This window comes from Populus nigra, chromosome 4, assembly GCF_951802175.1.
Source record: "Populus nigra chromosome 4, ddPopNigr1.1, whole genome shotgun sequence".
Taxonomy (NCBI): Eukaryota; Viridiplantae; Streptophyta; class Magnoliopsida; order Malpighiales; family Salicaceae; genus Populus; species Populus nigra.
In genome coordinates this window covers 23,471,504-23,485,647 of record NC_084855.1, presented here as the reverse complement: position 1 = coordinate 23,485,647, position 14,144 = coordinate 23,471,504, and the positions used below count along the sequence as shown (strand labels likewise).

At 39.5% G+C, this 14,144-nt stretch overlaps 1 protein-coding gene across 7 annotated transcripts; it reads left to right on the top strand.

Annotated features, from left to right (window-relative positions):
- The first annotated feature begins 200 nt into the window (after window positions 1-200).
- LOC133692306 (chromatin modification-related protein EAF1 B-like) lies at window positions 201-12,990 on the top strand. 7 transcript variants are annotated; one of them, XM_062113149.1, is made up of 23 exons: window positions 201-540; window positions 2,034-2,236; window positions 2,354-2,408; window positions 2,489-2,586; window positions 2,682-4,086; window positions 4,173-4,292; window positions 4,440-4,706; window positions 5,048-5,239; window positions 5,397-5,477; window positions 5,717-5,774; window positions 5,855-6,381; window positions 6,508-6,561; window positions 7,329-7,386; window positions 7,491-7,720; window positions 7,798-7,851; window positions 7,953-8,033; window positions 8,262-8,399; window positions 8,533-8,652; window positions 9,060-9,160; window positions 9,339-9,554; window positions 9,651-10,017; window positions 10,427-12,253; window positions 12,468-12,990. In XM_062113149.1, exons 2-22 carry the CDS (start codon window positions 2,094-2,096, stop codon window positions 12,167-12,169), a joined length of 6,108 nt encoding a protein of 2,035 aa, XP_061969133.1. In that variant the 5' UTR covers window positions 201-540; window positions 2,034-2,093; the 3' UTR covers window positions 12,170-12,253; window positions 12,468-12,990. The 7 variants fall into 7 exon arrangements, with proteins under 7 accessions (XP_061969133.1, XP_061969135.1, XP_061969134.1 ...); XM_062113151.1 differs by having other exon boundaries at window positions 5,042-5,239; window positions 7,491-7,687; window positions 8,536-8,652; XM_062113150.1 differs by having other exon boundaries at window positions 5,042-5,239; window positions 7,491-7,687.
- Window positions 12,991-14,144: the final 1,154 nt, after the last annotated feature.

The following is a 14,144-nucleotide window of genomic DNA, read 5'->3' as shown; positions in this document are numbered from 1 at the left end:
AACTTATTTTTTATAATTTTTTTAAATCCAGTTTTAAATTGATATTTTTAAAAAATCTTTTTTAAAATATATCGAGTCCATAAAAAATTATAAATTTGCTCGAATTAAAAAGTTGAAACAATTATATAAAAGCCCAACAATGAAAACGAAAAAGCCCATGTTGTCGTCTTCTTCTTCATGTGACGTAAAACCGAAGCCCAGTACTACGCGCAGAGGGAGAGAGGGAGAGGTCTCGCATAGTACCCCCTTCGATTTCGAAAAGAAAAAAACAAGCACACACATAAATACGAAGAAAAAAATAAAAAATTAAACCGAGAAAAAAACAGCAGAGAGAACAGATTTATAGACAGAGAGATTCTTGAAGCAGAATCGCTCGCTCTCATGGCTAACATTTCCAACGAGTTGTTATCTTTTAGGGCAAATTTCATTTCCTTTTTGTGATTTCCAAAAAAAAAAAAAACCCTAGGAGAGAGAGTGTGCAATTAGGTCGTCACTAATTGTCTCAAAGCCGTGTCCTAGCTTATTAATTTCGTAATTCAGGTGATTATTACTTTCCCTTTTGAGTTATTCTGCTTCTACTCTGGAAACCCTAGAAGTGGGGTGCAATGTTGAGTTTTTGAAAATTATGCGTGATTGAAGCGAAATTAGGGTTTGTTTGTTTGGGGCAATTCTTTTTTGGTCTGCATTTTGATTAAATGCTTAAAGATTTATCAAGGTAAGTCATGTTTGTATGCGTAAGCATGGGGAATTAATGCAGTAACGTGGTTTGGTCGAGTCTTTTATTGGTAAGCTAGTGTTTTTAAGGTTTTTGAGAAGCTGCTTGTGTGCGAATTTGAAACAACGTTGGCGCTAATGTATTTCCCCACTTCTGCCTCTGCTGCTTATCTGCGTCGACGTGAATGTTGTGGAGAGTCTGTTTGTTTGGTTGTTATGTGATCATTAATTAGGTTGTTCTCCACACTTATGTTTCGTTGTGGATTTAGAAACCTAACCTGTTTGAACCAGATTGCTTGCCTTATGGTGCTTGATGCATGTTTGCTTGTGCAAGTATGGTGAGGCTATGTGATGCTTCTAAAGGAGAATAGCATAGTAGCTTTGCTGTATAGCTGGGTTGTTTAAAAACGATGTCTCAGGGTTTATGGGTTGAATGAGAATGTCTTTAAGCTTCAGGATTTGTGTCAGAACAGAGAAAAAATGTACAATAGTGAAGAATTTATATGAGAATAAGAGCGTTTGTTGAAATTTGATGTATCCACACTTTATTTCTCGTGTCTTTAAGTGGAAGGGAGATTGTTTAAAAAAATTGAATTTTATGTTATGGATTTTCCACCATAACCTTTTGAGCTCTCTTTTATACTGGCGTTGGCATTCATTAAATATCTGTTTTGGACACCAAGGGGGCTAGCTAGCATATTTTTTCAGCACTCATGCTTCCATGGCATGAGGCTTTGCTGTAAAGTTGCTCTAAATGCATGTTCTTTTGTTCCTTTTTCTATTTTGAAGTTGCTGTAAAATTGCTCTAAATGCAGGTTCACTCATTTCTTTTTCTATTTTGGAGAAATTATTTTGAAGCTGCTGCATAAATTTAATTTCCTGCATATCCAATACTTGTTTGCTGGGTCAGTTCATGGACACAAGGATGTTAATGTCATAATGTCTCCGTAGCTCATCGTGCTTGCGGAGCAAAGGTGGAACATATAGTATTAAGACATCTTAATTTTTCGTGATGAGATGTTGATGTTTGATAGCTTTTTTGTGATTACATTACCTTTCTGATATAGATGTCTTCATCTGATGCATTTACAATTTGCTTTCGCTACCTGTCATTGCACCTTGATTGCTAGGCCATAGCAAGTGTTCTAGATCAGTTAATTTTTAATACATTCAGGCAAACTCCCAATTCTTCAATTGTTTGGACTTGAAAGGACTGATACAAATGATCTATCCATCATGCATTTGCTGAAGGGAAAGCTCTTTTTCATTCTTGGAAGCTCTTTACTTCATTCTAATGTCTTTGTTATGTCTAATTGTAGAATTTGACAGTTTGTTAAATTGATGGGAGGAGGGAAAGGCTTCTAGCCACCAAAGTAGGAATGCATGGATGTGGTTCAGGATATGCTCTCCTAGTAAATGCTGAGGTTGATTCCATGGGTGGGGTTGTTGATGGTGGAGTTGGTATTGCTACCAAAACCTCTCCGCGGCGAGCAGCAATTGAGAAGGCCCAGGTGGAACTTAGGTAACACTTACATTTTTTTTCGAGTTTTACCCTCAGTGTAATTTCTGCATTTCCTTTCTGCATGAGAAAAATGGCATTATTGTCTTGATAATGACAACTACAATTTGATGTTAACAGACAAGAGTATGATGTTCGTGAGGAACGGAGAAGGGAGCTAGAATTTCTTGAGAAAGTATGGCAATTTGAGCCTTTAAATGCAATTTTGAACCCTTTTATGTTTTTACTTCCCTTTAAATTCTTCCTTACTTGCAGGGCGGCAATCCTTTGGATTTTAAATTTGTAAATGCAACTTCGGTCAGTGTCCAGTCTACTTCACTCACAGATCATCACGTTGAACAGTTTGTTACTAGGTATATTATTTTTGCTGTGTTTGACTAACTTATAGCTTGCTAGTTGGCTAATGCTCCTCCTACTTCCATTTTCCCTTCTCCTCATTGTATTACAGTGAAGCAAAAGGCAGTTTTCCACTGACTGCATCACCTCATGGGGATTCTGTAGAAAGTAGTGGCAGACCAGGGGCTACTCCAGTTTGTGAGCCCAATAGTGCTGACAATTTTGATGGTGAAAATGAGTTACTTGAAGTTGAAAGGAAACGTAAACATCCTAGTAGGAGGAATAATGTCACTCAATCAGAGCAGTCTTCACAGATGGATGGAATTCACAATGCCAAGGAATCAGAAGATTCTGCTATTTTTCGGCCATATGCTCGAAGGAATAGGTCCAGACCAAATCGTGACGGCGCGCGATCAAGTTCAACTGATATTGTTCAGAGTTCAGTTGGCCATGGATCCTCTTTACCGGCTCGTGGGGATGCAAGGGATGTGAAAGGGTTGGTAACTGAAACAGACGATCATAAAGCCCAGATTATTACTTCCATCTCTAATCCAAAGTCCACCACTTCAAACGGTGACCTGTTTTTTCAGATAGACACTTCCAATACACAGTCAAACACGGAGCTTGATTGTGTGCAGGCTCTGAAAACAGTAGTCAACCTGCCTGATGATAGGTTGGATGTTACAGAGTCCATTGTCTTGAGGGATAACCAACATGACCGACCTTCAGAAGCTGATGCTGAGAAAGCACCCAATGATATTGCTTCCAGGGAATGCGATCATGGTGGAGGAAAAGAGCTGGTTATTTCAGCTGGTCCTGAATGTCCCCCTTGTGCTGAATCAGCCAAGACTGAGAATGAAACTGGTCCTGCTCTGCTCAATGGCTTGGAAAAAGATGGAAATGAAGGTCAAAATGGTAATGCAGCAATGGGAACGAAACGATTCAATTCAGAGTCCTCTTGCACCCAAAATAGCTTAAGCCTGGATGCAAACAATGGCTGTGATCCATGTGATAATCGTAGAAATGATGACACCAATGAAATTCTTTTGAAAGAATCATCAGAATTTGAAGGAACACGAAGTTTACCATCGGGTAATATAGGAAATGAAAAGAAAGAGACTAACTCTATCTCTGCAATCAATGATGGTTCTGTGCATGAAAACTACTCTGGCAATGATTCTACTGTCAAAAATGAGGAAGAAAGGAGAACAACTTTTCACTCTCAGGTGAAGTGTACTAATCTTGAAGGTGTGGAACAAAATGACCATGTTGCCTCTGAGGCTGATACAAAGGCGGGCAACATGTTGGCTGATAGTTCTAATTCCAACAGGGAAATAATTTACCCCAGTGGTCCCCAGGGCTCTTTGGATCCTCCTGTTCAAGAGCTTCCTCAGCCTATTTTGTTAGAGAAAAACTCTTTTGTTGCCACTGATCCTCAATCTTGTTCGAATACACATGTTAAAGTGGTAGACAAGTCTCATGAAGATTCTATTTTGGAAGAGGCACGGGATATAGAGGTTGTTTCTTCATACTGTATCTTAAACATGCTGCATTTCTTCCTTCACAAGTCTTTAAAAGGATGTTAACATAGTTTGACATGCAGGCTAAGCGCAAGAGGATTGCAGAATTATCTGTTGCATCTGTGCATTCAGAGAATCGCCGGAGATCTCACTGGGATTTTGTCCTTGAAGAAATGGCATGGCTGGCAAATGATGTTGCACAGGTCTGACTTTTTAAATAAGTAATTTATTGTGCAATTGTTTTGCTTTCCGCTGAAGAATTTATTTTTTATATTAAAGAACTCACAATTAGCTGCTATATTCAATTTTATCTCTATTTAAGCTTTGTTATTTATTTTATTTCCTTGTAGGAGCGTCTCTGGAAGATGACTGCTGCTGCTCAAATATGTCGACGGATTGCTTTTACTTCTCGATTGAGAGTTGAAGAGCAGAATCATCATTTGAAGCTAAAAAACATCGCTTACAGTCTTGCTAAGGCTGTCATGCAGTTCTGGGATTCAGCAGAGGTGTATCTAAGTAACAATTGTCACAGTGTTGGTTCAAAGAATGGGAAGCATGAGGTGGGGATGTTTGTTGGGAATGAATTTTCTGTCAACAAGTTTGGAGATATTGATAAGGTGCTTGTTATGTTCAAAACCACTGTTTCTTTTCTTGTGTATTTAATCCTGGAAGTTGTCTTTTCCTTCACTGTTTGCTTTTAATCTATAGAATTCGTACTTTCTAGAACAATTTTCTAAATTCAAATGTATTTTATCTGATAAGTGGAGTATCATTTATTCCACACACACACAAAAAAAAAGACAGCTCTGGGTCAAGAGTATTTTTCTCTGGATATTGATAGTATATAATGAATATGCTTTTACTGGAATTCATGACTGCATTACTTTTCTGAAATTGTTTGATATTTATCTATTTGTATCTAGTACTGACCCATTCTGGACATCTTGTTCAGGAGCAGGTGGCATGCAAAGAGTTAGAGAAACAAAATCCTGCCAAAAACATTGCGCATTCCATTCATGGATATGCTGTAAGGTTTTTGAAATATAACAGTTCTCCATTTCCTTCCTTTCAAGCAGAAGCACCAGCAACTCCTGATAGAATAGCTGATTTGGGCATTGTGGACACTTCATGGGATGATCGCCTTACTGAAGTATGCTCCTACCTCCCTTTTGTTCTTTATATTTTTTGTCTTGCTTAAATTCACCAAAGCCATCTCCTTTTGATCTTTTAAGATGCATGCCTAGGGGTTTTACTCTAACTTTTGCCGCACATAAATCACTCATTGCGCATTGAACTTCTATTTGCAGGAAAGCCTGTTCTACGCAGTTCCCTCAGGTGCCATGGCAATGTACAGATTGTCCATTGAATCTCATATTGCGCAGAGTGAGGTAATTTAAATATTTTGAAACCTTTGGCACTTGATCTTGGTTTTCTCTATGCTTGAAAGACATGCAGTTCGACAAAATTTAGAAGAAAGGATACCGGAGAATGACTTCTAGTGGGCTAAGTTGACTTGATACCTGATGTTCATAAACTATAATAACTATTTGATTTCTTCCCTCACTAGGTTGTTTTTAAGTTCCTCTCATATTGGTAATCTTGCTTATTTATTGATTTCTTTCTTCAGAAAACTCGCAGTAGCATGCAGGAGGAAGTCGATACATCCATGTATGACACTCCAGCAGGTAATGCTGAAACTAGCTTATCTACTGGCTCCTTGTTCATTGAATTTGTTCTCTTTCACAAGTGCATTTCCAAACTTCAGATTTTGGATATCATGATACTGCTGCATACGATGAGGAGGAAGGAGAAACAAGTGCTTACTATATGCATGGAGTCTTTGAAGGTAGCAAGTCAGCAAAACATGACCAAAAGAAACGGAAAAGCTTAACAAAGTCACCCTCTGCAAGATCTTATGATCTGGGAACTGATTCACCTTATGGACACTACACCACTGGGCCACAACAAAATGTATTGATGGGGAAAAGACCTGCTAGTAATCTTAATGCTGGCTCAATCCCAACAAAACGCATGCGTACTGCTTCTAGACAGAGGTTTACAAGTCCTTTTACTGCTGGAACTGCTGGGGTTTTACTCCAGGCTCCAGTGAAGACAGATGCATCGAGTGGAGATACCAATTCTTTTCAGGATGATCAGAGTATTTTGCATGGTGGGTCACAAATTCAGAAAAGTGTGGAGGTTGAGTCCGCTGCGCATTTCGAAAGGCAGTTACCATATGACTACGCAGAGACATCAACAAAACCGAAGAAGAAGAAGAAGGCAAAGCACCTGGTACATAGGAATTTTTATAGTTCAACTAATGCTGGGGGCTTATTTTATTTTAATAATGTCCGGATACTTTCTGAAATGTTCTTCTATGTAGTGCTCGTTAAGTTGACTGACTCCATTTGGTTGCAGGGTTCTGCTTATGAGCAGGGGTGGCAGTTGGATTCTACTGGTCATAATGAACAGGTGATTTAACTTCTTTTGGTTCAGATGTTAGCTATAATGTACTTTTTTTTTCTTAAGCATAAAAGATGCTGAGCTCCAATTAATTGTAAAGGTCATGTTGTAGTGTTAGTAATCATACAGCTTCTAGTGCTCGGGAGCTGTGTAATCACCATTTTAATTAGCTTGTCCAAAGAAAAGCAGACACTAGTTATAATTGACCCAAAATACGACAGAGAACCTTGAGGTGATTTGGCAAAACATGATTATTCACTCAATGATGGTTGCTTTTCAGATGTAAAACAGTCTTTGCAAGAATCTTTTTTAAAATGGGGAATCATATGTTGTTTGTTGACAGCAAAATTCCCTGGTAAACTGAAGTTCTGACAAATTATACAAGTATGTGTTTGCTAGTCAAAGTATGCATCCAGTCCACAGATAACAATGTTGGTCAATATCACTCTAAAAGGATCAACAATTCTCCTAAATTTTCCATTTCTGCTGGTTATTGGATGGGGGAGTAGTTCTGATAAGTCTTTTGATAGAAAAACTGGTAGAGGGCACCATGTTGACTGGTACTTTCCATTATATAGATGAGATGAACAATGTTGTTATGAGTTTGCATGGCTTTTCTGGTATATTGTTAGTGCATTTATTTATGGAGTGTAAACACTTGAGTGATCAATGTTTCCTTTTGTTTGTTGTGTAACCTTCCGCCAACCAAATGTGCATTCTAAAAGCTATTTTCTAAATACATATTAATTTTTATACTGGTGCTTTTCTACTTGCAGAGGGATAATTTCAAAAAGAGATTGGAGAGTCATCATTTGGACTCTAATGGAACCAGTGGTAAAATCCTGTTCCATCGCTTGTTTCTTTAACAGGGATTTGACAGGTATACATAGCTTTTCATGTTCCTCTTCATTCTTGACACTTAAATATCTTCTTTTAAGGTTTATATGGGCAACATACCACAAAGAAGCCAAAGATATCTAAGCAATTGCTAGATAATACTTTTGACAACATGGTTCAAATGACCGGGTCCATCCCATCTCCAGCTGCTTCCCAGATGAGTAATATGTCAAACACAAATAGATTCATCAAATTGATTGGTGGCAGGGAACGAGGCAGAAAAAATAAATCAATGAAGGTACTCCCTGGTGAAGTCGTAGCTGATCATGTGGCATGTACTCTCAACTTGTCACTGTTTTCTTAGATATATCTCTTTATGTGAATTTGAGAATGTGAAATCCACTGCAGATGTCTGTTGGGCAGCCAGGTTCTGGAAGTCCCTGGTCACTTTTTGAAGACCAGGTTGGTTTTCCTTCAGCTTTTTTTTTTTTTTTTGAACCTGCTGTTTCTTTGGTTTCAAAACTCTGATCAAATACTTGAGATTTTTTTTTCTGCTTCCTCAGGCTCTTGTTGTTCTTGTGCATGACATGGGTCCTAATTGGGAGCTTATAAGTGATGCTATCAACAGCACTGTTCAATTCAAGGTAAATAAGATAATTTCATCTATCGACAACCTTCTTGTTTGAGATGGATACCAGGTCACTGTACAAAACATTGTCTACTGTCTACAATGTTTCATAGCTGGTAAAAATCAATTTCAGTTCCCTTTTCTCTACAGTAGTAGTTTTCACTTGTCAGATGGTGAAGCCTCTCTCTCTGGTTTTTTTTTTTCCTGGAAATTTCATATATTGGCACTTGCCCAACTTGTTCAGTGTATATTCCGCAAGCCTAAAGAATGCAAAGATCGTCACAAAATCTTAATGGATAAGGGTGCTGGTGATGGGGCTGATAGTGCTGAGGATTCAGGATCTTCTCAATCCTACCCATCAACTTTGCCTGGCATTCCAAAGGTAAGGTTGCTAATGTTGTGTTGTTTTCTGACTGAAACCTGATGCTTGCTCCTATAAATTTAGCCCGTGTACCATTGAGCTTAAGCTTTTCTGGTCTGATAGTCTGACTACTTTGCATTGCTGGCATTTTAAGCAGGGCAGTGCCAGACAGTTGTTTCAACATTTGCAAGGGCCGATGCAAGAGGATACCCTGAAGTCTCATTTTGAGAAAATCATCATTATTGGGAAGAAACATCATTACAAAAGGAGTCAGGTTTGTTATTCATTCAAAGCGTACCTGTATCTGCAGATCATGTCTTGTTGCTTGTGAGAAGCCTAACCTGATACTGGTTTTATACCCTCCATTTAAATAAATTCAAATCTATTTATCAGTGTTTGTGTCAGTTTATTCATTAGCTGGTTGACAGATAGACCATATTCGTCTTCTTAATTCTCTACAATGGTTTTTTCCCTTGATATTCCATTCTTATGAGATTGTTACTGAATTTTGAGGGCATGCACCTTGTGGAAGCTGGATAAAGTAGAACTCTAACCTTAAGTGGGAAAAAATCTCTGATTGGACTTTTTTGGATCTAAAAGCATTACACAATCATGCTTTGTTTATGGTCTTCTTTTTGCAAAATTCTTTCTGACTGATTAATGGCTCTGTACCATGTGAAGAATGAAAACCAGGATCCCAAGCAAATAGCAGCAACTCACAATTCTCATTTTATTGCTCTTTCCCAAGTTTGCCCAAACAACTTAAATGGAGGTGTCCCAACGTAAGTTTTCATTCTTTGATGCATATCTACAGTTTGTCTGATAGCGCTCAGCTTATCACCTGTTCATTCAACTTCATTGCTTTGCAACATCTATGTTTTTACCTTTCCTGAATTTATTTCATGCCTTTTGTCTTGTGCAAGCAATTGAATATTACTTTACTTTGTTGTCTGGATGAAGGCCCCTTGATCTCTGTGATTCAAGCACTTCAAATCCAGATGTTCTTCCCATTGTGTATCAAGGCTCTCATGCTAGCAATCTGGTAATGCCAAACCAAGGTGCTGTTGCATCAACGCTTCCCACTTCTGGTGCCATCTCTTCTCTGCAAGGATCTTCTGGCGTGGTTCTTGGCAATAACTCATCATCACCATCTGGTCCCCTCAATGCACCTCATAGGTAGTGTGCTATTTTATACTTTGAGATTGTCATCGTATTTTCAATCCATTTCTGATTCTTCTTACTGTTATTTTGGGGGGTTGTATTTATTCTCAGAGATGGTAGATACAATGTTCCAAGGACATCTTTACCAGTTGACGAGCATCAAAGAATGCAACCCCATCAAATGTTACATAGTAGAAACTTGCAGCAGTCTAACATGTCGGTTTCTGGGGCTGTCTCTGGAGCTGATCGTGGTGTTCGCATGTTATCAAGTGGAAATGGTATGGGCATGATGCCAGGGATGAACAGAAGCATGCCACTGCCACGGTCAGGATTTCAAGGAACAGCCTCTTCATCAATGCTGAATTCTGGAAGTATGCTTTCTAACAATGTGGTTGGGATGCCAAGCCCTGTGAATATGCACACTGGTTCTGGTCAAGGGAACTTGATGAGACCTCGCGAGGCTTTGCATATGTTGAGGGTAAATACTAAAATCCTCCTCTACATATGTATTTTCTCTCTCCCTCCCTCTTTCTTTCTTGCTGCATGTGTGTGGGCAGGTGGGGGCACGCATGCGGGTGCTCATGCATGCGATTGTATTGCTATTAACTGATGCTGTTTCATCAAATTTTGCACTATACATGTCTTTCTAAGGTTGCCAAGTGTTCCATGTAGTGGCATTGACATTTAGACCATGGATCATTACAACTCTGATCTGGTGTAATAGCTTTCTGGTTGCTGGTATTTACAATTTTTTGTTGCTTTTCCTGCAGAATTTTACATTTTGATGTTATGGAACAATTTCTTTAAATGTTTCATCGGCATCACTTCATTATAGTGCATCAGTACTTTCTAATATTATATGGCAATGTATTTTATTTTTGCAATAGCTTGGCCATAATCATGAGCATCAAAGACAAATGATGGTACCAGAGCTTCAGATGCAGCCAACACAAGGGAACAACCAAGGAATTTCTGCTTTCAACGGGGTGCCTACTGCTTTTGCTAATCAGACAACTACTTCACCTGTGCAGACATATCCAGGCCATCCCCAGCAGCAGCATCAAATGCCTGCACAACAGTCCAATATGCTTAGCAATCCTCATCATCCTAATCTCCGTGGCCCCAATCAGGCTACAGGTTCACAGCATCCAGCATATGCTATGCACCTGCCTAAAGGAAGGCAAATGCAGCAGCGGCTTCTCCAGCAGCAGCAACAGCAGCAGCAGCAGCAACAGCACTTTTCTGCATCTAGTGCTTTGATGCCCCATGTCCAACATCAATCCCAACTTCCCATATCATCATCTATGCAAAATAGTTCTCAAATCTCATCACCATCTGCATCGCAGCCGGTGTCACTACCTGCTATAACTCCCCCTTCCCCAATGACTCCGATTTCAATGCAGCAGCAACAGCAGCAGAAACACAACTTGCCACATCATGCGGTCAGTCGGAGCCCCCAAAGTGGTTCCAGTGGGTTGACCAATCAGATGGGAAAGCAGCGACAACGGCAACCACAGCAGTTTCAACAATCTGGCAGACATCACCCTCAACAACGACAACACTCACAGTCTCCACAGCAGGCTAAACTTTTGAAGGGAATGGGGAGAGGGAACATGGTGGTGCACCAGAACCTTCCCAATGATCACTCTCCTTTGAATGGCCTTTCTGTGCCTCCAGGAAACCATGGTGTAGAGAAAGGAGAGCAAATCATGCACTTGATGCAGGGTCAAGGCTTGTATTCTGGGACTGGGTTGAGTCCAATTCATACATCTAAACCATTGGGTCCTTCACAATCTCCAAACCATTCTCAGCCACAGCAAAAGCTATATTCGGGCCCTACAACCCCTTCATCAAAGCCACTCCAGCAAATGCCTTCTCATTTGGAAAGTAGTACTCAAGGCCAGGTCCAACCAGTACCCTCTGGTCAAACACTAACAGCTACTCACCAGAACACTCCAGTTATGGTTCCCAGTCATCAGCATCTTCAACAATATCCACAGCCACATCAGAAGCAGGTTAGTCAACCTCAACCAACTGTTCAGAGAATGCTTCAACAGAGTCGTCTGTTGAATTCTGATCTGCCAACAAAGCCTCAAACTGATCAGGGCCATGCTGATCAGCAAACTTCAAACAACATCTCCCAGACAGGAACAAGTACATCCACAGGGATGCCTTTGGCCTGTAATGAGACATCTAATGTGGCACCAGTTGTATCTTCTGTTTCTGAGACGCAGTGGAAATCATCAGAACCATCCTTGCATGATTCTGGCATGGCAGATACAGCTTCTAAGGTAGGTCCTATTGGTAGCCCCCCCCTTACGAGTGCAGCTGGGAGTGAGCAAGTGGTGCCTGTCAGCCAAGGTTCAGTCCACAGGCAGTTATCAGGAGGCTTGCCCCTGCATTGCCATAATGGTGGGACACGGTGGCAACACCAACAACCACATCAATCAACAGCATCGCCTTCCCCATGCCAGCAACTTTTGCAGTCACAAGAGCCACAACTACAGCAAGAACGACAACAATCACCTCAACAGCTGCCACCACAGCAGCCGACTCAGAAGCAGACACAGCATCTTCAATCAGGACAAGGCAATTTATACATCACGCCAAGCAATTCTGGTCTGGAATGAAGCAATTTGGTGGATTGAGCAGTTCCGGAAGCAGTCAGTACTTCTGGGGTTGGGTTTGCATGCCCTAATGGCAGCTGTGTACAGGTAGATTTAGCTTCTCTGTTTCTGTTTCCCACTCTATAATCAAGCTGCAAATGCTAATAGAATCTGTCAAGTTACCATTGCTTGCACATGAACCTTTTTGGTTGCCACCATCGAGCAAAAGTATCTGATTCTACCAGTGTATCATATGATGCAGGCAATTCAGTTACTTTAGTTAAGATGAGCACAATCTAATGCTGCCGTGGGTTTCATGCAGATGAAGCTTGGTTGCTTCATAGGGGCAATGAAAAATGGAAAGAGGTGGATCTGTTGGTAAAGAGATCTTTACGGGAGTTTTTTTGTCCTTTTGATTTATTGGGTTATTTGGGGGAAATCTTGTAAATTATCACCGGTTTAGAGCTTTGGGAAGATGGAGACAGATATAGAGGTATGTGTACAGGGTCTCATCTCGCCATTTCTTGTACCTCCCCCCTCCCTCCTTTGTCTGGTTATGTGCAGAGGGGCCCGTTTCTTTTTGTTTGTGCCCCTGTAGATTAGTCAGTGCATGTGTTATCACACTCTTTCAGATTAAGTTAGTAGCTCTCATTGTTATGGGCAAAGCCTTCAGAAATTTTGTGAATACAAAGTCTCTGGTGTATACCCCCTAGTAGTCCATGCTGCTCTGCTCTGCTCTGCTGTTAGAATGGTAAAAATCTCCTCCTATCAAAATATTGTAACTGACTTGTATTTTGCAGCAAACCTAGATGATATCTGATCCCTCTCCTGCTCTTCATGTTAAACTGCAGAAACTTTGAAACCATGCATCATTTTAATCGCCGTCTCCATTTTTTATTTCTCAAATGCCTGTCAGGTCACCTGAAGGCTTACCTCTTGCACCTCTTTGTGATCCATTGCTTCATTTCGGATCTCAGATGGATGGAAATGGAAGCTTATGTGGTTTGCATTCAGAAATGCTAATCTCTTGTTATTTCTCTATAGATCGTGTCACCGTTCAAATTTTTTGTATGGATATTATTATTCTTTAATTTAGTCATTCGTAAAACCATCAAAAAATAATACATGAAAATTAAGAAAAAACATCTTAAAAAGTAAAGTTTTTGTGAGAAAAGGCATTGTATTTTCGGGTATTTTTTTTTTAAAAAAAAACTCCACGTGCCATTTTCTGTCTCAATGGTAATAGGAAGAGAGAGGGGAATTGGCAGCAATTGAAGACGGATGTTTGGCAGCATCTCGTTCGAACTCTGAATTTTATTTCGAAATATTTTGTCCATTGACCTTATGGGTAGTCTAAATAAAGCCCAACTTCGTCAGTTTCAAGGAATTTGTTTTTAAAAAATTATCCGTGAATTTCAAACAGCTATGATTTGAATACCTCCGCTTATATATTTGATGAACGTAAAGGATCCGCTGCTGCCAAGACCAGTGCCACCACTATCCACTACGTTTGATAAGGAGGAGTTGTTTTTAAAATGTTTCTTGTTTTAAGATATTTTAAAATGATTATTTTTAAATTTTAACTTTTATTTTTCACATCAAAACAATCATAAAATATTAAAAAATAATTTGAATGAAAAATATTCATTTTATTTTAAAAATGTTATTAAATGCAAAAATAAACTGGCTTTAAATACTGAAAAGAGAGTATGAAAATCCTTAATACAATAGGAAGCAAAAATATCACAATAGCAATTGAATGTCATTTATTTTGACAAACATGCTGATCACTTCCATTCTTTTCGTGGTCAGAACTTCTAAATCAACTGAATTGCCCTAGATGTACAAGAAGACAGCCAGACATAGAGAATGGCCTGGTGGGGAAAAAAAACACCCTAATATATGGGAATACCTTTGAAGTTAGATAAATTTCCAGGACGTAAACTAGTGAATTTATGGGTGACAAAATGGGCAGCACAAGATCTAAAACAGAGCATAT

Coding starts and splice junctions, on each gene's coding strand:
- LOC133692306 (XM_062113146.1), top strand. CDS start 2,094: ATGCATGGATGTGGTTCAGGATATGCTCTCCTAGTAAATGCTGAGGTT. Junction 2,237..2,353: donor AAGGCCCAGGTGGAACTTAG/GTAACACTTACA, acceptor TGATGTTAACAG/ACAAGAGTATGATGTTCGTG. Junction 6,382..6,507: donor AGAAGAAGGCAAAGCACCTG/GTACATAGGAAT, acceptor ATTTGGTTGCAG/GGTTCTGCTTATGAGCAGGG.